Below are 26,574 nucleotides of genomic sequence, written 5' to 3' on the forward strand. Positions count from 1 at the left end.
AGAACTTGACCCACTGTGTTTTGCTTTGAAAGCTTTTCTTGAATTAAAATAAAAAAACATAAAGCTGATTGCCCTGTCTAGTAACCTAACTGTATTTTAAATTAATACAGATTTGTAAAAGCTTAGTTTGTTTGGAGGGACCAGATGCTAATCAGAAACTGGACTTGTGAATTGGTTATTCTGCTACTCAACATATTAATCTTAAGAAAAATAGTTTTCTAGCTACCAAGATGCTTAATGGTTTAAAGGGATTAATCCCTGAGGAGTCTGTGTATATAGAACAAAAACATGGGTGTTGCAAATGTTACCTTAACAAATTGCAGGGTTGTTTCTCCTGCTCCCAGTGTTTACCTGATTGAAAACTATTAAAGATGATACAGACTGAAGCAAGTGTTGTGATTAGTCTTCATGCTTTTCACTGACATTTAGTTATATTGCGTAGTGTGGGTTCTAATACATTTTCCATTCTAGATAACACAAACAGGAAGTTGCAGGCCTGTCAAATAGGTTTTATAGTTCTAACACTCCAGTCTGTAATGCCAACTATATTGACTCTAGATCAGTTGAAGAAAAGGCACAAATAAAACTTCAGTCACCGTTGTTTTTGGGTGGCTGAATAGTATCAAAATCTGTCCTCAATTTCACCCAATTGTTTCTACAATATATTAGACTTATACATCACTACATGCTGTTACTTAAAAATAATACAAGAGAAAATGATTTTCTGTACAGTACTTATCACCTTGTTATCCAGATCAGATGCAGTATGAAGGGGTGGGGAAGAAAAATAATAATCTAATACATGTAAAATATGTGTGTTATTAAACAAAGACATGTATCTTTGCTTTCCCTCCAGCTTCCCTTAAGCCTAAACGTGACTGCGCATTATTGGATTCTTATTCTGACTCATTGCCAGTTAGTCAACAGACCAGGGACTTTAATCGAACTGAGGTAAGAAAATTACCCGAGGACTATAGTTACATTAAGGAATTTACATTAGTAGACCACCTAGCAATTATTACATCATACATATCTGTGGAATTTTCAAGTGGGCTATCTGTTTTTAAGATTGCCTTTTGTCCATCTTACTGTTCTTCTTTCAGCAATTCATTCAGTGACTGGAGGGGGTAGACCGGCCTCCTTTCAACAGGTGTGCATGAGCGACACAGTCTACATCCTCCTCCTGAGGACTCTATGCTGTGACAAGTTGGGAGTCTGTGGGTCAAATGCAGGGAGAAAGTTGCATATTCTTTTCTTCTCAAGCTCCTGCCTTGCTGAGGTTGGAACAAACCATGGGAAAGAAGATCTGTGCTGCTGTGGAAGGCAATTGATCAGAGGACTCTAGATAGACTGGGGCATATTAATGCTATTGGGGATTGTATTGGCCAAAATGTTGGCCTTTGTCAGGGACAAGCTTCGTTCTAGTCAGGATCTCCTTACAGACCCTTCTGCCTTGTCACCTTGGCAGCACACTCCTCCTCAAAGATGCTTTCTTCCTATTTCAGAGCCCCAACTCCCATTTTGTCCCCAGAAATCCCATTGAAAGGGAATAAAATGTACCTTTCTCAGCTGTTCTGGTCTTTGCCCCCCCCAGTCTCTGGTGACCCCAGATTTGGTGCAATATGTAGCAACAGTTTGGGTCTACAGGTCTAAGTAAGCATGTGCTGCCTGCTGCATCCTCCTTCCCCTGGTTAACTTTGTTCTGTCGTGACCTGGAACAGCGGGAATTGATGCTCTGCCCTTTTTCACTTCAGTGGACAGATTTTTAAAAACGCTCAGCCCCCATTCAGGTATCTAAATGAAGCGGGCAGCACTTGAAAATTTCTCCACACCTAGCAGCTCCCATGGAGAAGAAGAGAGCAATGGGAGCTGCTGGGTACAGAGTGCTTCCAAAAATCTTGGTCCCAAGTTCCTTCTGGCTTCCCTGTGAAATATATCTCATCCATGGTCCTGCTAGTGCCACCAATGGAGATATTGCCACCCAGTCGGCTGTGAGGTGGTGGGCCGCTGCACCCCAGTCCATGCTACCTGCCTCCACTGCCGGTCATAATGCCACAGTCTATCTAGGTACCAGTAGTGGATCAGCACATCTAACTTTTGAATGATCCTGGCACCTCCCTAGGTTCAGGACCCAGCCCTGGACTAATCCAGGCCTGATGGACTGCCTAAAAAGAGAATGGTATTTTTATATCAATATAAGTACAGGCCAAATAACTGAGTTAAGGGGACAATAATTCAGTCAGAAGAACTTTAGAAAAGTAAGTAATCTCATGAAATTTGTAAACTTGAGAGGTTTAAAGGCCTAAAACCTGGAATAACCTTACCCGCCTCATGGTTGTTGCCATCCCATTGCACCTGGGTATGTCAATTCAGAGTTTGTAAGCTGTGGCATTTGAAGGTCTTAGCTTGTTAGGGTAGTGAATCAAGTGACAATTTGTGGACAGGGCTATGGCTCAGAATTGTTAGGCCTCTGAAAATTGGCATGCATTGCTGTTGCGGAAGTCCCTTCAAACTCTGCATCCAAATAAAATAATAATGGTACATTATACCAGCTCAGTCCCAGGGCTGGTGTAAGGCTGTTCTCCAGTCACTTCATCCTCCCCCTTGTTATGGGGAAAACTCCATGGTCAAAACACAGCTCTTCTCTTAGCAAATGCAACTGTGCAATATCACCATCAGGCAATAGGCAATGTTTCATAATATTGCTGAGTTTTAGTCTCACTTTGCATGGTGTGATCATCATGTTTATCTCGTGGGACTACTTATATATGATCTTACCAGTGCCCTTTCTGCTCACAGGGCAATGTTCTGGGTACATCAGCTTGATTCAGAATAGCATTGCTATCGGTTTTTGAAAATGGTGCTTTTATTTTAGAAGTGCAGGTAGGTCTTTTACTGAAGCACAGATTTCTGGTCCTATTAATATGTTCACATGCTGTGAGGTTGATTAACAGTGGGGTGCCAGATTCTGCCACAGACCAACACTTCACTAGAACTTTTTCACTGTGTTCTAGTGTTGGAAAACTAATCAGTCCCTTGACAGTTTGACTTATTAGCATATATGTTTATTAATTTGCAGCTTAAGCAGAAGTCATGCTGAAAACACATACTTGCTGCTCCTCTACCAGAGTTTAATAAAATATTAACTGCATATTAGTACTGTATCAGCACAATACATTTAAAATCTTCTTTGCCACAGAGTATTTTTTGTCTTTGCTTTTATTTACTAAAGTATTTTGTATGATTTTCCACATTGATCTTTATAGATTTATCTAGACAATTATAATTTTTGTGACCAATTGTGTGTGTGACTTTTCTTTGCTCCCACCATCTCTGGTTTTGCTCATATGAGAGATGAAACAGTTTGGCCAAAAGGAATAAGCACAGCAGCTGGAGTCAGGAACTTCTGAGCTCTTTTTCTGGCCCTGCCACTTAATTCCTATGTGTCCTCGGGCAGTTCAACTTTTTTACCTCAGGCCTTGTCTACACTGGCAAGTTTCTGCACAGTAAAGCAGCTCCCTGCGCAGTAACTCCCAAGGTGTACGGGCTGACAAGTCACTTAGTGAGCAGAAACTGCACAGTAAAGCACTGTAAAAAAAATCACCCAGTTTTCTGCACTGGGGCTACAGTGCTGCAGTGACAGTGTAGGCACCCTGGTCGATTACAGCACTGCGATTGGCCTCCGGGCGGTGTCCCACAATGCCTTTTCTCACCTCTCTGGTCATCGGTTTGAACTCTACTGCCCTGCCCTCAGGTGACCAACCGTGAGCTCCACCCTTTAAATTGTGTGGGAATTTTGAAAGTCCCCTTCCTGTTTGCTCAGTGATGCGTGCAGTGGTCTCAGCACATCTTTCCAGGTGGCCATGCTTGCTCCATGCACCAGGCGATCCCCTGCTTGGAGCAACGCTGAGCTGCTGGACCTCATCAGCGTTTGGGGAGAGGAGACTGTCCAGTTCCAGCTGTGTTCCAGACATAGGAATTATGATATCTACGGACAGATTTCATGATGCATGACAGAAAGGGGCCAAGACCGGGACACACTGCAGTGCAGGGTCAAAGTGACGGAGCTACGGAACGCCTACCACAAGGCGTGGAAGGCAAACGGCTGCTCCGGAGCTGTGCCCGTGAGCTGCCAGTTCTATGAAGAGCTGGACGCGATACTCTGTGATGACCCCACCTCCACAGCAAAGGCCGCTGTGGATACTTCTGTGGCTTGCCTGCCAGTCGAGGGTGGACCGAGCCAGGAGGAAGAAATATTGGACGAGGATGTGGCACGGGAGGGTGACCCAGAGGCAGAGGATGACTCAGAGGTCAGAGATGCATGCAACCAGGAGGAGGCTTTGCCCCGGAGGAGGCTAGCCAGTCACAGTTGTCAGAACTTGGCGAAGAACAAACAGGATAGGAGGCCCTTGGCAAGTGGCTTTGATTTTGGGAATTGCTGAGGCGAGTTGTTGGGGGCAGGAGGGTTGCAGAAAGCAGGTTTGTGTCTGTATGATACCACCACATGCCTAATCTGAGCAGCAGAACAGGTTGTTGATTGACTCCCTCACAACACAGGAATCTGCCTCGGAGATCTCCAGGAAACTCTCATGGAGATACTGGGCAATCTTCTGCTGCAGATTCTTTGGCAGAGCTGCTTTGTTTCTTGCCCCATTAAGGGTAACTTTCCTGCACTACTCTGGTGTCACTGTGGGGACACACCATTGCTCTCCACAGATGTGCCACATAAGGGCCAGGGCAGAAGCAGCAGTCTTGGAGAAGATCCTCCCTTGATTCCCTGCTCACCATCAAAAGCGAGATATCTTCCATAATGAACACAGCCTGTGGAAAATGTGGGGACAGGAATGATTACCAGGCCCCCCCTACAGTGCTGGCTGTCCCCAAGAGCCACGTTCCCAGTGTACAGTATTATGGTCCTGGAACACTGATTTCCCCTGCCTCTGCAGTTACTCACCACTTTGGGGGTCTTGTGGCTCATGTGTGCTTGCCTCGGTCAGCCAGTTAATGACAGGTATGTGAATAGTGTCTGTGTTTTAAGTCACTGAATCAGTGTTGTGTGTTGCAAACAATACTGCTTCTGTAAACTGTGGCATTTCGACTTCACAGATATGACCTTGGGAGTCCAGCCCTCCCTCTTTGTTATCGCTGGCTGAACGGCTGCACAGAATTAGAAAGCGGCCAAGAAGAAGTAAGGAGGACTTTCTGCGTGAGATTATGATGCACTCCGCTGTCGAAAAACAAGAATCGAAGGAGTGCCGGAATAACGAGAATAGGGACCAAAAGGAGAACGCAGTGTGCCAGAATGAAGCCACGAAGCGGCTCTTAAAAGTTATGGAGCACCAAGCGGACAATCTCCAGGCGCTACTGCCACTGCAAACTGAGCAGCTCCGTGCCTGCCCTGTCCTGCAGCTGCTGTCACAAAACTCTTTCCCATGCGCCCCCCAGACACCACCAACACACTCTTATTAACCTCCTGGCTCCAGTCTGTACCCATGGTATTCCATGCCTGCCCCGTCACAGTCCAGCACTGCGGACTCCCAGTACCCACTGCACTCAACACCCATCTCTCTGCAGTTTAGCCCTGCTGAAGTACAGTACCCGCTGCACTGTACTCCAAAGGAGAAGGTTCCATGTGATACCTGGACATACACAAATCTTTAACCATCCTGGGGCCTCACCTCCTCCTGGGACCCTCCATTCCCCCATCCCCCACAGTATTGATGTGTTTTTTTTGTTTGTCTCTGTCATAAGTATAAAGGGAAGGGTAACCACCTTTCTGTATATAGTGCTATAAAATCCCTCCTGGCCAGAGGCAAAGTCCTTTTACCTGTAAAGAGTTAAGAAGCTCAGGTAACCTGGCTGGCACCTGACCCAAAATGACCAATGAGAAGACAAGATACTTTCAAATCTGGAGGGGGAGGGAAAAGGCTTCTGTCTGTCTGTGTGATACCTTTGCCAGGAACAGATCAAGGATACAAGCCCTCCAACTCCTGTAAAGTTAGTAAGTAATCTAGCTAGAAATGTTTTGGCTTGTGATATTCGCTGTGCTGGAGAATATGTGTATTCCTGTTTTTGTGTCTTTTTGTAGCTTAAGGTTTTGCCTAGAGGGATTCTCTGTGTTTTGAATCTGACTGCCTGTAAGATTATCTTCCATTCTGATCTTAGAGTTGTTCTCTTATCTTTTTTTTGTTCTCCTAATAAAGATCTGTTTTTTAAGAATCTGATTGGGTTTTTTGGGTCTTAAAAATCCAAGGCTGGATTGTGCTCATCTTGTTTATTCTCAAGCCTCCCCAGGAAAAGGGGTGTAAGGGCTTGGGGGGATATTTTGGGGAAATAGGAACTCCAAGTGGTCCTTTCCCTGTTCTTTGTCTAAATCACTTGGTGGTGGCAGCATACTGTTCAAGGACAAGGCGAAATTTGTGCCTTGGGAAAGTTTTTAACCTAAGCTGATTAAAAATAAGTGTAGGGGGTCTTTCATGTGGGTCCCCACATCTGTACCCTAGAGTTCAGAGTGGGGAAGGAACCCTGACAGTCTCTCTCTTCCAGTTGTTGTTTTTAATAAAAGAATTGTGTTGGTTTGAAAGCAATCTTTATTCCATTAATTGAAAGCAAACAGAGCCCTGCAAAGTAACAGGCAATTTTCTTAAACCTTCATAGTGCATCGTCTGCATCAATCACAATCGCCTCCTAGCATTACAAGCACTGCACTCCCGAGCATAGCAACAAATATTAGTGGCTTTCAGCATAAAATTGCTGCCTCAAGGCATCCCTAATCCTTATGGCCCTGCTCTGCGCCCCTCTAATAGCCCTGGTCTCTGCCTGTTCAAATTCAGCCTCCAGGCGCTGAGCCTCAGCTGTCCAGCCTTGAGTTAAGCTTTCACCCTTCCCTTCACAAATATTATGGAGTGTACAGCATGCAGCTGTAGGCATAGGAATATTGTCATCGGCCAGGTCCAGCCTCCCATGTAGGCAGCACCAGTGGGCCTTTAAATGGCCAAAAGCACATTCAAAAGTCATTCTGCACTTGCTCAGCCTATTGTTGAACAGCTCCTTGCTGGTATCAAGGTGCCCCGTGTATGGCTTCATAAGCCATGGCATTAAGGGGTAGGCAGGGTCTCCCAGGATCACAATGGGCATTTTGATTTGCCCTACGGTGATTTTCTGGTCTGAAAAGAAAGCCCCTGCTTGCAGCTTCCTGAACAGGCCAGTGTTCCAAAAGATGCGTGCATGATGCACCTTTCCAGACCAGCCTGCGTTAATGTCCGTGAAACGCCCACAGTGATCCACAAGCGCCAGGAGAACCATAGAGAAAAGCCCCTTCTGATTAATGTACTTGGTGGCTAGGTGGTCTGGTACCAGAATTGGAATATGCATGCCATCTGTCGACTCCGCAGTTAGGGAAGCCCATTTGTGCAAAGTCATCCATAATGTCACGCATGTTGCCCAGAGTCAGGGTCTTTTGGAGCAGGATGCAATTAGAGGTCCTGCACACTTCTGTCAACACTCGTCCAATGATCGACTTTCCCACTCCAAGCCAGTTAGCAACCGATCGGTAGCAGTCTGGAGTAGCCCGCTTCCACAGTGCAATCACCACACACTTCTCCAGCGACAGAGCAGCTCTCATTCTCATGTCTTTACGCCGCAGGGCTGGGGCGAGCTCATCACACAGTCCCATGAGTGTGGTTTTCGTCATCCAAAAGTTCTGCAGCCTCTGCATGTCATCCCAGACGTGCATGACAATGCGATCCCACCACTCAGTGGTTGTTTCACTGACCCCCAGAAGTGGCGTTCCACTGTGGTCAGCATCTCCGTGAATGCCACAAGCAATCTCGTGTCGTAGCTATTACGCGTGGCGAGATCGATGTGAAACTCCTCTTGCTTTTGTAGTTCAGTTTAAGAAATAACTCCACTGCCACTCGTGATGTGTTAGTGAGAGCGAGCAACATATTGGTTAACAGTGCGGGATCCATTTCTGCAGATCGAAGAGGCAGGGCGCGCAGATGGTGCCAAATGTGGACGGAAGCACAGGGATTGCTGGGATGCGAAGCAATGTATCACGGGGCATTGAGACAGGACCCAGGATGCCCTGCAACTCCCTCCGCCTTCCCACAACTCTTAATGGCAGAAGAGGAAGAGACGTTCTGTGGGATAGCTGCCCAGAGTGCACCACTCCGAATACCACTGCAAGTGCCGCAAGTGTGAACATGCTATTGTGCAGTCAGCTGGCAGTGTGAATACACAACAGCGGTTTCCCTTCAGTGCCTTCTGAGCAGCACTGTAACGGCCGGTGCTGTAACTCTGCCAGTGTGGACATACCCTTAGTCTCCGGGTCTATAACCTGAGGATACTATTGCTTCCCTGCCACACAGGGTTGTTGTGGATTAATGTTTGTATAGTGCTTTTTGAAGATGAAAACTATCTCGCAAATATTTTTTTTTTCAAAATGTATATATGTGTGAGACAAGGTGTCACTTTCTAAGGCACTGCACAGGAATGCTGAATTATGCTAAATTCCCCCTAAACTCAGGTGCTAGAACCCTATATGAAGATGTAACTACTGCTGGCTTCTGCTAGCAGATGGATCACTTTAACTCCAGACAGGATATAAGAGGGATTTGAGTGTCTTATTCTGATGCAGAGGGAAGTAGAGGCTGGGACAGGGGAGGTCATGCAGGGAAAAGCCTTAGCAAGAACCATACTTGAGGAAAAAGTTTAGGCAGAGATGCGTGTGTCTTTATGGTTAACTTACCCCCTTTCTGCGGTTTGTTTTATTGTAAGTTTGGACTGTATTTAATATGCACACACTTTATTCAGAGCATGCTGGGAGCTTCTACTTACAGTAGGCTTATTATATTTCTGTGAGGGTGTAATGCCTCATCCAGTCCCACTGAAGTCAGTGGGAGTCTTTCCACTGACTTCAGTGAGCTTTGGATGAGCCCTTACTCTACAGTACTTTTATCATCCAGGATCATGTGGAACTTGCTGCTGCATTGATTTACTGAGGCAAATAGCTTAGTATGTGTTCACATAAAAATAAAAGATTAGATTTTTATGAAGGGCAATACTGCAATTAAACTAGCTAGAAAAACAAAAGGAAGGTTATTAGCCCTTATGCTTCAGGGTATAAAGCTAATCAGCAGCTGGGGTCAGGCGAAGCTTCCTTTCACAACTGTACAATTATGCATATTATGTATAACTGTGATGCTAGTTGCAGTAGGAGGCAGGCTACCAGACTAGCCTGATGATTGGTCCATTCTGATGCACCAGTTTTGTCAGTGGGCAGGTCCCCTGTTTGTCCCCATATCTCCCAGCTGACACATTTTAACTCTCACCCCCCCCCCCAAAAAAAAGCTCTAGCTCATATAACTCTTTGATTTCAGGATCCGCCTTCATTTCTGTGAGATTATTATTTTTAAGGTATTAACTTCACAAATTATTACCCAAATGTCCAAAGCAACTTCTCCTATTTCTGCAGAGTGGTGATGAAATTTGCTCCCTGCTAGTGTAAATGCTGGGACATATATAGATATTCATTTTATACTTCAGAAAGCTCAGGGTTTCTCCTTTCATATTCTTCTTAAATTTCCTAATATTAAAAATATTATCCTAATAACCTGACTCAATAAAATTCCATAAGCCAATTTAGCTGATCCATAGCAAGTGACATTTATGTTTGTGGATTTGAATGTTTACACAATAAAGGAGTAAACCTATAAGCAGAGGTCTCAAACTCAATTTACCTTAGGGCCAGTGCCAGTCCTCAAATTCTCCCAGCAGGCCAATAATTTCACTGAAGATGGTTTTCAGAAAAGAAAACGTTTATATTGTATTTTTTTATTTCAAATTTCTTAGAAATAATAAAACTGTCCTACAACTTTATACAATTCTTCGCCAGCCAGAGTTTTTAGTGTTTGCCAGACACCTGGCAATGCTTCAGTTCTGTCAGTCTGTTGATGTTTGACCTCAGTGACTGAGCGGTTGAAACCTTCAGGATTGCAGCAAGGTGGGCATCAGGTGGTTGTGTTCAATATTTTGACTTGTTTATATTCATTGTGGAAAAGAGTGATGCTGCCTCCATGGCTGACTCTGCCCAGCAACCAATGATGATGACTCTGCGCAGCGACTAGTCATGGTCCCTTTCCCCCAGCCAATGGGAGCTCCGGGGGGTGGGGCCTGCAGCAGACATTGCCAGCAGCGTGTCTGCCTGCATCTCTCCTCCACGGGCCGCAGTGGGGAGGTTCTCGGGCCACAGATGGCCCGCAGGCTGGGACTTTGAGACCCATGTTCTAATGAGTAGATTTGCTGTACAATGAAATCGCATGTTTTTAGAAATTCCTAGTATAGTAGAAGCGGTAGTCGTTGTCACACTGTCTGCAGTGGCTCATAACCCTAAGTGCCTACCTCGGGGCAGAGTGTCAAAAAGCAGGGCATATATCCCAAGCTGGTGATATGTTCTATAACTAGATTTCACCAAGCCAGTAACAAATGTGAACTCCTGAATCACTCTACCACTCTACCATGTAGTCACAGACTGGACTTTGTGATGAAATGGTCACTTAAACCAAAAATCACACCACATCAGGTTGCTCCCAATCCCAAGTGATCAGCTGCTTACCCCAGATCAGTTGGTACTCCAGAGGTTACACCAAAGACAATGCTGGCAGCCAATTCTGTAGTAAACTAACTGTAGGTTTATTAGCTAAGAAAAGGAAATGAGAGTAATTGAGAGCTAAAAGCAGGTAAAATATAACAGGTGAGTCACTGTTTGTAATTCTAAGTGGTGGCAGTGATGTAATAAACTGCCAGTCTCCCAAAAGTCTTTTTAGGGTACCCAGATTGTCTCTGGGGATCTCTGCTTTGCATCTGGTACAGTTCCCTGTAAAAGTCCAAACAGTCCAGAGATGAAGGATCTTTCCATGAGTCCATATTTGTAGTTTCTTCACTCCGAGAGCAAGCTGACAGTCTCTCTACCCACAGTGGCTTTTCTTTTGATGACAGGGAGTAAAGAGCCATCATACATAATGGCCACTTGCTTTGAAATTAACATTTTCTGTTTAAGTCCTTCACTGGCATTTCACAAGATTTCTTTGTTGGGCTATTTAGTTACAGGGGTGTACACAATGAAAATGTTTGCTATTACATTAGAACAGGAACAAATGAATGAAAATAATACAAGTAACATTCCTCTAATTTTCATGAAGTTCAAAAGCCTGAGTACACTCATACATTTACACTCATTTTGATCTATACTAATACAAAAGTCTATTGGTCTGTTGCCCTGATCTGACTGAGTCTGCCAGCATCACAATAGTAATACTAAGAGTAGAATAGTAGTGATAAAATATCTGTTATCTAGTGGTAAGATGAAATCCTCCACTGGGCAGTTGTTAGCAGTGGGGGATACAGCAGAAGATTTTCAAAATGCCATATTGTAAGTTAATTTTAATTTAATTTTCAAGATAAGCTTTTGAGCACCCCTATCTGTAACTCACCAGGCTCTGTCTTGCCCTGTAAAACAACCTGCTTAACATAACCACCAAATAACTCCACTCTCTCCAACCTATGAGCTGTTTCTTTGGTAATTAGGTCCCATATTCACGAGGAGCTGGGTATTCTGCTTCTCTCTTCCTCATTTCTCTGGTGTGAGGGTGTACAGTGCTGCCTGGAAACGTGCCAAGAAATACTTTTTCTCTATAAGCTGGTTCATTTGAAAAAAAAAATTGAATTTATGGAGGTCTAGCTATTGGGTGAGATAGTGTCATCTGACCATATTGCAGTTGATTAGACCATTTGACAATCAACAGGATCAGCTCTTTTCTTCTTGTCTCTATCTCTCCCACCCTCCCCCCCCCCCGCCAATCTGTGACCTGCAGTATTTCTGTTGAGCTGTAGCAGCCAGTGCTCTCTAGGCTTAGATGTGCCCAATTATCCATGATTAATGAATTGTAAAACCTTGCCTCAAAACTGACTCGAAATGATTTTGACTGAAGTGTTCTGATTTTTTCCTGACTGATGTTTTTATTTTGAAAAATAATACACTGTGTAAATGTGATTCAGAAAGAGAGTAATTCATCATTGTCTCTGGGGAGTGCAGTGATTCACTTTCATAATTTAATTTGTGGTTCAGCTATTCAGGAAATAGAGTTCATACATGTGATCACAAGAGACTGAACATATTTTATTACCAATGCAATCAATTATGTGTTTTCTTCCTGTCGTCTTCCCTTTCCATCCATGATAAATTCAGGTAGTTTAAAGAGCATCCTTATTTGTAATTGCTGAAATACAGTACAACAGAAATGATTTCTTGGATTTATGTATGAAGAGGGTTATGACAGGAGATGGGTCATGTGGATAACAGACTCTTTCAAAGGCAGAGGGTTTTAATAAACTTGAAATATCAATTAACAGTTTCGGTATGTTTTGTAAAGGAGCAATTCATTTTCATTTTTAACATTAAGAAGTACTATCTGCCCATATTTTCTCTCTTTGGTTTTCTGAGACTCTCAGCACTTTCTTTATGGTCTGCTATATTTTCCTCTTACATACTTTCTCCCTTTGTATCCCCTCTCCTCCACACACATCAGTGCTACTTCCTTGCAGCAAATAGCTTGGGAGACAAGACAGATTTCTCATGAGGTCGATGAAACTGCCAGCAGTTGCTTTAAGCTCCTCTTTGAAACAGCACCTGACCCAAAGTCCATTGAAATCAACGGAAGTGTTTCCATTCACTTCAATGGGCATTGCTTCAGGTCCTTAGCCTTTTCCTCAACCTTTATGATTTCTTGACTCAGAAGGTAGGGGAAAAGCCAATCTGGAGTCTGGGCCTCTAGTACATTGCAGCTAGACCACTATGGTTGGATATTTAGGCTCTCAAAACATTTGTCTCTAGCATCCCAACATGAATCTGAAATTCATTGTAGATTTTGATGATGGTGAAAACTGAAGCTATTGAACTGTAATAGATTTTTCTCTTTTCCTCCCCAATGTTTTCGCCTTTGTAAAAAAAAAAAAAAAATCAGCTTTAAACTATCCATGAAGGTCCAACCAACTCAGAGCCGTTGATTCTCTTTGATGTGGCGATCTCTATTGTTGAGCCAGTCGGTGACCAATTTTTTTTTTATTCTACCATATTATTGTCTATGTGCACTAGAAAGTATTATAGTCACAATCATGGTTAATATAGAGATTGACATTTGTCCATATTTTTTCAAAGCACCTACACAATGGATTTGCATGTTACTTCCACTGAAATCTACAGGAACTGTGCTGCGAAAAATCCACATGCTACTTCATAAAATAGATCTCTAATTCCTAACCATGAATTCAGTCCACATTTCTGTACCCACTATTATGGGCCTAATGGATTGAAACCTGGTCTCATGGGCCTGGCTGTCAATAACAGCATCCACAGGCGTCGACTGCGTGGATGCTGCAAGGCTGGAGCACCCACAGGGAAAAATTAGCGGGTGCTCCACACCCACCGGCAGCCAAGCTCCCCTCGCCTCCTCCCTTGATTGCACCGCGTTCCTGCTCCTCCCTCTCCCTCCCAGCACTTCTGCCTGCTGTCAAACAGCTGTTTGCCGGCTGTCCGGTAGGGAGGGGGAGGAGCGGGGGCACAGCGCACTCAAGGGAGGAGGCGGGAAAGAGGCGGGGTGGAATGGCGGCGGAGTGGAGGTAGAGCAGGGGTGGGAAGAGGCAGGGAAGGGGTGGGGACTTGGGGGAAGGGGTGGATTGGGGGCAGGGCTGGGGGCAGAGAGGGGTCGAGCACCCACTGGTGGGAGCAGAAGTCGGCACCTATGACAGCATCAGTAAGCATGTGAAGAATTTTGGGTTCTGGCATTGCCTTGCCCACTGAATCCCAAGTACTGCTGTTACTGAGATAAGTAGCAGAACAGCTCCCTTTTTGGTGAGGTAACTAGCAGAGATTATAGGAGTAGCAAATGTCCACATTATGGGGTATTACTGTAATCAAAGAAGGTGACCTCATTTGTCAGAACTGGGTTAAAGTTCCTGGTCTCTGCCATGGAGGCCTGAATTGGGATCATGGAAGTTGTGCCCTATGGACCCCAGCTTTCCCCACTTCAGAAGTATTCAGTGAGAGGAAAGAGTAGGCCAGAGGTCAGTTAACTCATCAGGAAGATTTCCTCACGCACAAGAGGCACAGGACAGAGAAGTCTGGCCCCAACTTTGACTAAAGAGGCTATTCTGATCATTGTACTGTTTCTGGTGGAGGGGAATTTTCAGCTAGTGTAAAGCTGATAGAGCTGGCTCCCCACGCCTTGCACAGGGGGCACATCATCAGAAAGAAGAGGACAGAGCAGAATTCTGCTCCAATATGAGAATTCTCAGCTGGCTTACGGTCCCTTAGGCACTATAGCCAGCTGTTGCAAGTTATAGCTGCCCCAGGCTGCCCTTTCTAATGTCAGGACTGCAACTGAGGCAGCTTGAGAAGCAGGAGGCTATAATTGTCTTCATAATGACCCTCCCCACTTCTTCGAGTGTATCTGGTGCAGGAGAGAATATTGGGCTGTATTTCTGTTAGTCCGCGTCCTTAAACATTTGACTATGGAAGTGTTTGTGCATATTTGATACAGCAATCTGTATAATAAATCAATCTTTTTTTCTTCTGTGAGAAGACATCGGTTGAGGAGATGCCTGATAAATCTGCCCTGACACAAGATGCAGATAGTGGTGACAATCAAGGTATGAGAGCAAAGTGTCTTGTCTTTTTGCTTCATTCATTAGGTTTTAGGTGTAAATAAGCGCTTTATACAATTCCCTTTGCTAACAGAATCTGTGCAAATCTAGCTTCTGAGTCAGTTATGCATTTATGTAAATCTGAAAGAAAGGTTTGTAACAGTAACCAAAGAGAGGACGTACTGACAGCAACAGAGCTGAAGAAAAACAAAATGATGGTCAGTTATTTTAAAATGAACCCCTCATATTTGCATAACCTTTAAAACCCAAATATACCTTCTAAATGTATGTTGGTCCAAATGGGCCTAATGTCATACTTTTTGCCTAAGACTTCAAAGAATTTTGCTTGAGTAAAGAGTGCAGGATCTCGACCTTAAAGGTAATAAAACGACCAATGATGATTTCTTTTAGGCCTGCCTCAGATCTGCCTCATTCTCTGTAGCTGACATACTTAGGTAACAAGGAAAGCCTTTAGGTATGTAATGGTCCCATAAGGATGAAGTTTTGCTTTATGCATATTTACAAATTGTTTTCTATATGATTATGGAAATCTACCTCTTTTTCTTAGCCAAGGCACAGTTGCAGGCATGGAAGGTACACTTGGTCTTATTCTTTAAGTTATTACTATAAATGGGATTCAAAAGAAAAGGGAATATTCCTTCAGGGTGCTGCCCGGAAGGAGAACTCCCAGATAGAACCGGATGATTTTTTTGTCAAATAATAAATTTGCCAAAAATGCACTTTTGAGGCACTGAAACTTTTTGCGAATTTGCCTAACTGTTTCAAGGGGGAAAATTAAAATGTTTTATTTCTGCTTTTTGGTTTTGAAATGTTTTGATTTTTCATTTTGAAATGGCATTTCATTTTGAGATTGTTATTTTAAAACACCCCAAAATGATTCGGAACAAAAAATTCATTTTGGTCAAACTAAACATTTTGTTCAACCGGAACAAAATGAAAAGCTGAAAAAGTGGGTTTTTTTTTTTTCAGTTTTGCATTTTGTTGAGGTCTAACGCAATGTTTTGTTAAAATGGAAACAGATCCCCCCCCCAGAAATTTTTCGGTTTGGCCTCTGAACTGAAAAATCAATTATTTGCTTAGCTTTACTCTTGAGGAGTCAGAATTCTGTAGCTCAGGATGTTTTAAGCGAAACAGATTCTCATTCATTTCCATCATCTCACAGATAAATCAATTCTGCATTGTCACTTAATTGTATATTTAAACGTATATAGTAGTGGAAATAGAGATGGGAATGAGGTAGCAGACTACGTCCTCATAAATTCCTTTTACTCAGGACATATTGCAATGAAGTGAGTTTCATCCATAGTGATCCCGTATAATACAGTTCTCAGCAAAACGAGTACAGCTTTTTTGGTTGGTTTTTGTTTTGCTCACGTCCTTGATGTGGGATGTTTTAGGTGTTGGTGGAAAAGGGATATTGTGATCTAAACCTTTGCTAGAGGAGTAAGCCCAGAGGACCGGGAGCTCCTGGGTTCTGATCCTGGCTTGGTTGCTGACTCACTGTGTGCCTTTGGGCAAGTCACTTAGACCCAAGTTATCAAAAGATTTTGAATGCCTCAGTTTTTAGGTTTCTAGCATGAGATGCTTAGGTCCTAACTTTCAGAGTTACTGACCACTGAACATGCTCAGTTCCATTAACTGGAGTTGCAAGTGCTCAGCACCTTTGAAAATTGTGTACTCGGTCTCTCAAGTTAAACACCCAAAAGCTGAGGCACCGAAAATTTGTGATCGGTTGGCAGCTTGGGCCTAGAGCTCTCTATGCCTCACTTTTTTATTATTATTATTTATTATTATTATCATCATCATAATTAAATAAAGATAATAGTGACTTCACACTGTTGGTTTGAGGAATAATTTACCTAATGTGTGTACATTTCTTTTCAGCATGTATGAAATATTATTAATAGGGCCTTCATCAATGTTGAGAGCTATTGACTTTTGTTTTCAAGTACATAATTAATTTAAAATAACTTTCAATTTATTTTTAATTAAGCTCTGAACATAAGCACTACTGCCAAAACAATACCAAAGGATTTTAAACCATCTCAACACTTGTCTGTCAAAACAGGTAAGAGGAGAAAATTTTCATGTTTTAAAAAAAAATAAAATTATATATATATGTATATATATTTTTTTTTAAAGAACTTGTCAGCTAAACAATTTTCTTACCAAAATAAGCCTAAATTTGTTTTATTATTTCATTTCACTGGTAATGTTCCTTTCACTCTAGTGATAATTTTTTATAATAAAATTACTTTTAAAAAATGATCGCATGGGTTAATGACCATTATTTGCAAAATTCATCCAAATTAGGATTTGAACTTGTCAAAAAGGTTCATCTACTGTACCTTTCTTCTGATTTTTATTTTTTAGTGGAATTAAAAAATCTTTTATTAATTTCTTAAGCACAAAGGACATTCTGTAATATAGCATATTGTAAAGTTCTATTTTTTTCTGTACATTAGATTGGTAGAAGTTGGTAATAATATAACTGTTGATGGAAATCCTTCCCAAACTCAAAGTAAACATTATATCTTGCCAGTAATGATTCTGAACAGTCTTCATTTTCACAAGAGCTGAGTACCCATAATGCTCAGAGAAGTCAATGAGTGCTTAGCAATTTTGAAAACTAGACCTTGTGACAGGGATTATGGTGCTATAGGACTGGCTCCACAGTTCAGGCTGGAAGTAGCTTTCCTTTCCAGTAGCTTCCTTCTCTTCCCCACCCCTATCATCTGAGAAAGTTTTATTTCTGGAATGGCATATGTCAAAAATCGCTTGCTTGGTCCAGAAACTTCATTTCATTTAACCTCAGTGAGAACTGGTGCCTTTAAAATTAACCACCCAGCCTTCCTAAAACTATTCCTTGCAGAACTCTGAATATTTGAAAACTTTATCAGGTCTCAGTAGAGCTTATAAATCTCAGTGGTTAACCATTTAGGTATTAGTGCAAATCTGGGTTTGCCCTTTTAAAAAAAATTGAAGTTTCTCATCCTTTTAATCACGAAGATATCCTTGATTAAGCAAACTGACCCCAAGGGCCTGTCTTAGCAGTTGTGCCTTAAAATTCAAGTTTATTAATGGCCCCTCAACAGCTGTGTGCCTCATTTCCGACTCTGTTTTCCTGGCTCCTTCCCAAACACTTGGTAACTGCCAGATTTCCTATCTTGAGCTCATGTTCTTGACTGATTGCTTGGTCTCCTACATACATACTTCCCTCTAGGGAGGAAGAGTTAGTGGCAGAATGTTCATCTTTCTCTCTTTATACTCCCGCAGGGATTTCTGAATTTCATTTTAGCAGGACTCCTGGCAGTACAGCTATTGCTTAGGGGCAGGTACCTGTCAGTCTCCAGCACTCGGGCCACACCAGGGCCAGCAGCCTCTTCATCTCTGAGTCGCCCCTCTTAGGCTTCCTGGCTACAGAGGCTGCCGCTGCCTTGGGCTCGGGCCACCCAGCTCCCCCCGAGTGGCACCCGGTTCCTGCTGCTCTCGGCCAGCAGGTGCGGGGCCCCAGCCAAGCCCAGCCCCTTGCATCTCCTCCGCGGTGGCGCCCCCCGCCCACGTCCTCCCGGGTGGCCGCGGTGGCAGCGGCCAGGAACCTAAGAGGGGCGACTCAGAGATGAAGAGGCTGCTGGCCCTGGCGCTGCCTGAGCGCTAGAGACTGACAGGTACCTGCCCCAAGCAATAGTGTAAAAAAAAAAATTGGGGCACAGCTTTTTGGTGCCCCCAAATCTTGGCGCCCTAGGCGGCCGCCTAGTTCACCTAGTGGTTACACCGGCCCTGCGTGCAGGGCTCTAATTGAGATAAATAGGGAAAGTTCAGTTCTCTCTTGGAGTTGTTGATCCAGGCTGTCTGCCTGTGTTATAAACTCAGGAAGGACAGCATTTCATTGGTTCACATTTGGAAGGTTTTCTTCACCATCATAAAGATTAGTAATTTGAAGCCAATGCAAACTGTTTAATTCAGCACCTTTGCAAATCGGGCCACTTATTTAGGTGCCCCTGTGAAATTACATTATTGAATGTGGGCACCCACCTTTAAAAAATTTGGTCTTTAATCATTTCCAAATGACAGTTTAAATTCTGCTCTTGTTGCTTAAGCCAAGCAAGAAGCAGCTCAGTGTGTTGCAGACTGTGTACGAGTGTTTTAGGATAGTCAAGAAATACTTGCAAAAAGAAAAGGAGTACTAGTGGCACCTTAGAGACTAACCAATTTATTTGAGCATAAGCTTTCGTGAGCTACCGCTCACTTCATCGGATGCATTCAGTGGAAAATACAGTGAGGAGATTTATATACACACAGAACATGAAAAAATGGGTGTTATACACACTGTAAGGAGAGTGATCACTTAAGATGAGCTATTACCAGCAGGAGAGGCGGGGGGAGAAAACCTTTTGTAGTGGTAATCAAGGTGGGCCATTTCCAGCAGTTAACAGGAACGTCTGAGGAGCAGTGGTGGGTGGGGGAAATAAACATGGGGAAATAGTTTTACTTTATGTAATGACACATCCACTCCCAGTCTCTATTCAAGCCTAAGTTATTTGTATCCAGTTTGCAAATTAATTCCAATTCAGCAGTCTCTTGTTGGAGTCTGTTTTTGAAGTCTTTTTGTTCTAATATTGCAACCTTTAGGTCTGAAATCGAGTGACCAGAGAGATTGAAGTGTTCTCCGACTGGTTTTTGAATGTTATAATTCTTGACATCTGATTTGTGTCCATTTATTCTTTTATGTAGAGGCTGTCCAGTTTGACCAATGTACATGGCAGAGGGGCATTGCGGGCACATGATGGCATATATCACATTGGTAGATGTGCAGGTGAACGAGCCTCTGATAGTGTGGCTGATGTGATTAGGCCCTATGATGGTGTCCCCTGAATAGATATGTAGACACAGTTGGCAACGGGCTTTGTTGCAAGGATAGGTTCCTGGGTTAGTGGTTCTGTTGTGTAGTGTGTGGTTGCCAGTGAGTATTTGCTTCAGGTTGGGGGGCTGTCTGTAGGCAAGGACTGGCCTGTCTCCCAAGATTTGTGAGAGTGATGGGTTGTCCTTCAGGATAGGTTGTAGATCCTTGATGATGCATTGGAGAGGTTTTAGTTGGGGGCTGAAGGTGATGGCTAGTGGTGTTCTGTGATCACTCTCCTTATAGTGGGTACGATAACACCCATTTTTTCATGTTCTGTGTGTATATAAATCTCCTCACTGTATTTTCCACTGAATGCATCCGATGAAGTGAGCTGTAGCTCACGAAAGCTTATGCTCAAATAAATGTGTTAGTCTCTAAGGTGCCACAAGTCCTCCTTTTCTTTTTGCGAATACAGACTAACACGGCTGCTACTCCGAAACCTGTCAAGAAATACTTGTTTCTTCCTTTCTCTTTTCAACCACTTTAACATATTAGCACCATTTACTGCATGGCTTTCAGTTCAGTCTTCAGCCTCTAGAGCAGACCACCACACTCTTTAATTTTCCAAATCTGAACAGACTCCAAGACATTAGGTTACAGGCCAAAGGTCCAGAATCTGCATTCTAAGGTTCCAAAAAAAAAAAAAAAAAGGAATTGGGAATTGCTAGTGTCCCTGACCTTTCTTTTGTGTTTTTCATGTGAGATGCAGGCTTATGTGCATTGAGGCAGTGGACTGAAGTATTGTTACATTTTCTGGAGGTATCTGTGCAACTAATGATTGCACATACAAATAAACTGTTTTTCTTATTTAGGAGAAAAAACCCAAATAGTTCTCCCCCCTCTCTCCCCAGGCTGGGTGTCATGGAATCTTAGCCTTGAATTTCCTGACTTTCAGTTGCTTAAAAAAAGGCCTCGACCATAACACTGCATTGATGTAGTTCTTTATTTAATACAATAAATAATCAGTTCAAAATAGGATTCTGTCTTCTCTCTATGTCCTCATGTTCACCTCAACAAAACATCATTTGAGGACTCTGATGTCAACCTTCCATAAAGTTTTGTGGGGGGGATCTGAAGAAAATATAAATATTCTAAAAATATGGTTCACCTTGAAGGATATAAAATGAGAAGGCAAATCTTTCAAAAATTATACATATAATTCAATAGTTATCATTAATACTGTTAAAATTGGGTCATATGATTGTAGAAAGCTGTTGCTAAAATTGTATTCTATGGGTGTTTCAAACCTAAAAAAAGATATTCATTATTGTTCATTGTTAATGGTAATTCCTTCTCTCTTCTTTTAGTTGCTAGTAAGAGTTGGTTACACTGAGTCAGTTTGTTGATGACATTAATCTACTGAGAGATTCGTTCATAAGGGGTTTTCTTATTGAGCATTAATCACTACCAGTTGCATCTGTATATCCTCCACGCAGAGCCTCAGTCAATAGTGTACAAGCCATTCAAACAACTTCTCTTGTGAGGAAAAAGTGCATGTTCGTGGATCTACATTATGTTGCCTGCTATCTTATTTGTTCTGCATGTCTGTAAACCCCCCAACTGGTATGTGCATACAAAAGAATAATACAAGCCATTAAAAAGTCAACATTCTACCACAGATAGAGCCTGTGTAGGAAAATCTATGGTAAAATCAGATAGATATTGGAGTGTGGTAATTGTCTGCAAAATACTGATTTTTCTGAAGGTAACAAATAACACTGAAAGTCTCTCCCTAGTACCATCCCTCTGGGTTCTCTTTAGCATTCTATCTAGTATAACAATTTTTTTAAAAAAGGAACTTACCTATCTTAGACTTTTAAAATTGTTTACACTGGTGTAATACTCCAAGAATCTTTCTTTTGGGGAAGTAGATTTGAAAGCAAGCACAAAGTGACATTTCTCAAAATTACTTTTTGTTTAGAGAGGAGACTAATAGAAAGGGATGTACATATATAGGGAATGGTTCCAAGAAGGTAAATCATTCACTGCTGTTTTTCATGTCTCATAAAACAAGAAAAGTAAAACTGACTAAAGGCAACAAATTTAAAATCAATAAAGGAAATACTTTTTAAACAACTCTGAAACTGTGGAACTTATTGCTGCAAGATATAACTGAAGCCAAGAGTTGGAATAGCCAGTCTCAATGGGACTAAAAAAAGAACTAGAGGATTTATGTGGGTAATGAGAACATCAACTTTTACAGATGAGGAGTGAAAACAATTGAATCCTCATTATTATGCAGGGATAAACATCACTCTGACATCCTCCATTTGTTTGTAATTAATTCTAACTATCTATCATTCTGCAGATAAAGAAACCTCTTCTTTTTAAAAAAAAATGTTTTTAACAAGTAATCTGTTGGTTTCAGTTGTTCAGGAATCGAACACACTCAAGGCAAGACCAAGATCCAGGTACTTGTTTCTATTTCTGTCAAAGAAATATTCCCATCTGAAGAGACCTTCAACAGTGTATTATTTAAACATCAAACTGTTTAGGAGTGAAGGTGTTGGTGTTGCATTTTATTAACTGTGGTGGAAATAGAAGCCAGCCTAATGTCATGTAGGGAGATCGGTCATCATCCCATTTCAGGAACAGTCTCAAGACTTCATCTAATTAAAAGTTGCATGCTACATATGGATAGCAACATTGGACAATCTAGAGAGCACCAATAATGGCAACATCTGATGCGGCTGACTGTGTCCTGTCTTTTGAATTGTGTACTATCACATCTAACAGTAACCGGTTGGTGTGTAGAAGAACATAGTGTATGGTTCATATAAGAATGTGGATTAAAAATGAAAGCTGCTAATGTTGGTTACTTGCAGGGAATGAAAAAGGCAACTCATGTCTGAAAATATTGTGTAATCCAAAAATACAATAACTGGGTTAAGCATTGTTTTTGGCTGATCAGCATTCTGGTATGCCCACATCTTATATTCTACTTTAGGCTGTCTATTTCAGCCAGTGAGATTAAGTACTTTAGTGCTTCATTTCTTTCTCTAATGTATTGAATGTGTAATCATGAGTCTCTTCCTCATAAAGCTTATAATTAATTGAACAAAGAGGAGGAGGAGGAGGAGAAAAAAGTAGCCAGGCAGAGGAGGAGGATATACTAAAGAATAGGAGAAACTAAAAGAAATAAACGCTTTGAAATTAAACTAAAGACTGTAGAGAACAAAATTATATGCTTGACTGTTTAGAGTTTGTTTCAAGGGTTGTGGATGTAGCCTCTAACGCCAGAAGTTGTAGAAGTACTAAGCAGACTTCTCTGCAGCAGATGTATTTTTGCTCCCAAAATGACAGTAAACTGAGGGGAGGGAGGGAAAGAAAGGCATTTGACTGGTCTACTACAGCAAAGCAGTACACTGGTGCTGCAGACAGATAGTATTTGCAGAGCAGAAGTTTGATATACTTCAGGGTTGGAAAAAAGTATTGAGAGGGGAAGAATATGAATTTATGTCTAATCAGATAGTAAAGTGAGTAGTAGAAAATTAAAACAAGGAAAAATGCACTTGGGACGGGTACGCAAAAACTGGAAATGAATTAGTCGGAGAAGAGGAACGCAAGGTTGATGTGATGTGATAAGGAAATTTTTACTTCTGGAGAGCTGAGTTTACCTTGCATAAGAAAATGTGATTTTGCGTGTGTGTGTGTGTGTTCTCAGTCCCTACTAGCTGTTTAGCACATGGCAGAACCACCATGTAACTAGACACAGAGAGAGTTTTTTGGTCATGAGTTGTACATTGGAATAGAATGGCAGGGGAGGGTTGAGAGACATGGCTGGCAGAGTCTGTGTCCAGGAAGATTGCACAACACCTGCACGCTTTGTGCCTAACTCAAACTGGAGCTTTTACTGTCTTAAAATTCACTTAATTGTGTTTTAAAATCATAAAATGGGAAAAAAATCTTAAATTACTTTGAAAAGAAAATCACGTGACTAAGGGTCTTCAATGGAATACTTCAAAAGTATGAAGTAAGTTCATTTTTAACCTCAGAACCCCTGTCTAGCATGTATTGCATAAAACCCACAGGCCTGTATGTGTTTGCGTGTTCCCCACTGTGCCTGATCCACAGAGGATATGAGTAGAGCTGTGTAAAGGACAGAAGTTCCATTTTGCAAAGGATTTCGAGGTTTCAGAATTTGGCTGTTTCAGTTAGGAACAAAACCTGAACATTTTGAAATTCTCTGCAGATGAAAATTCAAAAATTTCCCTCCCCTCCTTTTTGATTTTGTATTCTATTACAACAAATGTAAAAAATTTGGAAACGAAAAATGGAAATGTTTCATTCAAATAATGTTGCAAGAGGATATTGACTATTTTAAAACTAAAATTCCTGCAAAATAGACTGTATTTAGATTTTGATAGAACTTCATATTGTGACAGAATATGGTTCCCTTGAAGTTTATAAGACCAACTCTAGATAGGAGTTCTAACTCTTAGCCTAGTTCAATCTATAGAGATTCATGCTTTTAGTTCTGGAGGTCCCCGGTTCAATCCCTGGTGTCAGTCAATATGGTGGCCTTCAAGTACTGTAGCATTGTATTAACTCTGCAAGGCCAGATGCATTTTTGTCTCCTAGGTACTACTTTACAGTTCTTTACTGCATGAATGATAAAGTATAAAGCTGCCTATCCCCCCCCCCCAATATATCTCCCCTTCCATTGTTTGTTGTATATATTTGAAGTACAATATTTTAAGGGCCTAATCCAAAGCCCTCTGGCTTTAATGGATTTTGGATCAGGTTTTAAAGGAGTAGGGTTGGAGGATTCTAAACCCTGGGCTGAAAAATGCAGTGGAAGCAAAGGCAACGTGTTGCATGTGAACTCTGAAACAAGTTGGGTTTTACCTCATATGTTTATTGGTTTCATCAAAAATATAAGATTGAAGTTGCCGGCGTCCAACCTATTAACAAAGAATTGTCTACTAACTGCTGCCGATTTGGCAAAAGCTGCTGATCCCTTTACCCGTTGGTTGGAGTTTTTGCTGGTTGTAGACAAATGTTTTTTTGTCTTGCCTGCCATGCATAATGCGTTACAGTAAGTATAACACTTCATGTTGTCAGTCCTGATTTGAGTAAAGTCTGCAGCCTTGCAGAGAAAACTTGTGACTCCAACAGCAGAAAAATATTGGGCTCCACTCAAAATCATGAAACTTGTTACAAGTGTTTAGAAAATACATTGGATAGTGCACAGACAGTATCACGAAAATGGATCATTGCTCCTAAGAATAGACAGTCACATTCCAGTTTAAGGCATGGTAATGTGAGTTCAGATAGTTTTGCCCTGTTGTCCTATCACTTAATTATTAGTTTAGACCCCCAAATTACCAACTAGCTAGCTCATGGGCTGAAGGAGACTCATGTGATCTGAACCAGACAGTTCAGATTGTCTCTGCTGCAACACATTTAGGGCAAAAAAAACCTGGGCTTGTCTAGGCTGCTTGCTCAAGGAGGTACAGATTTCTCCTCCCTGAGCCAGTGAGGGCAGGCAGTGTTTCTAATACTGCCCTCCCCCAGGAATTCCATTAGAGGAGGACAGCTTTTTAATTTCCCCAATGGTCTGTTGGAACCCCATAAACAGGTGCTGTGAGGGTGAACTGAATAAGACTGGGCCCCGTTTTGGCCATCCTGCTCAGCTGCAGACCCTGGAAAGGAGATGGGGTTGTAGGCATATTGCACTGTTACATATCCTCTCAGGGGGATTTTGCATTGCCAGCAGCCCTGTGTCCCGGTGGGTTATGCTGGCAGAATCCATCAAAACTGCAGGCTGGAAGTGGTCTCCTGCCAGGATACCTTGTTGTTTGAAGTACTATAACTTATGTTACAGTTAAATGCAACATTTTGGCTACATTTCTTTATTTTTGTGCTTTTCAGAATTCAGCCATATTGTAGGAAATAAATATCATAGCAAAAATGCTTCAGAAGCAAGTTAGCACTTTTAATATACTCCTAGTGGCAGCCAGAGCCCAACATGTTGAGAGTTCAAATTAAAGTTTATGGAGAAGGAGAGGAAGAAAGTCAGTAGAAAAGAAAAAATTTTCACTCAGGTGTATTCAAGATAGTTACTACAATTATTCTGCTGTTGGCTGAGGTCACATGACCCTCCAAGTTAAAGGAGTGGAGCCTGAAACTATAAAACTAAAACATTGAGGCTAAAAGGCATTTTTAACACTTGTACTAATTCTGTGGCTTGAAAAATAACCCTCCCTCTCTTTAGAGCAATAATACCCTCTGTCTGTGCCATCTAATATTATATCCCACCGCCATCAGCTGCCCTTTCAATCCATGAGGCAATGATTTTCCACTGTAAAACTCAACTCCAGTCAATATTTACTACATTTGTATAAATGAATAGTCTAAAAATATCAGTTGATTTTATTTTCCTTTGAGATTCTTACATTTTCCTTTAGGTCCTATTCTAGCACATCTATTGAAGATACAATGAAAAAGGGGGAAGAGCCCCCTACGCCCCCACCAAGGCCCCAGAAATCACATTCCAGAGCCTCCTCCTTGGACCTAAATAAAATCTTCCAGCAAAACACACAAGGTAAACATTCTTATTGCTTATCACTCAGGTAGTACTGTGATAGGTGTTTCAGAAATACATCTATTCTAAATAGCTAGCTATCTTTAATAAATGTTTACATACACAACTGTTAATGTTATCAATATATTTCTGCATCAGATGATATATATATATATATATATATATATATATATATATATATATATACACACAGAGAGAGAGAGAGAGATTGATGCGTCAGATGTTGAGACTATTATCTTTATATATATCTCTATAGATAGATAATTTTTTTTCTTTGTTGTTCACTGAGGCTATGATTCAGGAAAGGATTTCTTTTCGGGAAAGCAGAAAGTCCCATGGAAGCAAATGGGATTTAAGCACATCCTTAAGTGTTTTTCCTAAATAGGAGGCACTTAAGCACATA

The 26,574-nt window shown here is 41.8% G+C and overlaps 1 protein-coding gene across 9 annotated transcripts in view; it reads left to right on the plus strand.

Annotated features, from left to right (window-relative positions):
- Positions 1-26,574, plus strand: part of REPS2 (RALBP1 associated Eps domain containing 2) — a 143,575-nt gene that overhangs the window by 73,271 nt on the left and 43,730 nt on the right. For all 9 annotated transcript variants that reach the window (XM_048861947.2, XM_048861921.2, XM_048861928.2 and 6 more), the window contains 5 exons: positions 857-951; positions 14,640-14,706; positions 16,715-16,789; positions 21,993-22,035; positions 26,035-26,171. In XM_048861947.2, the coding sequence (XP_048717904.2) occupies positions 857-951; positions 14,640-14,706; positions 16,715-16,789; positions 21,993-22,035; positions 26,035-26,171 (417 nt within the window). The remainder of the gene's footprint in view (positions 1-856; positions 952-14,639; positions 14,707-16,714; positions 16,790-21,992; positions 22,036-26,034; positions 26,172-26,574) is intronic.

This window comes from Caretta caretta, chromosome 1 (genome assembly GCF_965140235.1).
Source record: "Caretta caretta isolate rCarCar2 chromosome 1, rCarCar1.hap1, whole genome shotgun sequence".
NCBI lineage: Eukaryota > Metazoa > Chordata > Testudines > Cheloniidae > Caretta > Caretta caretta.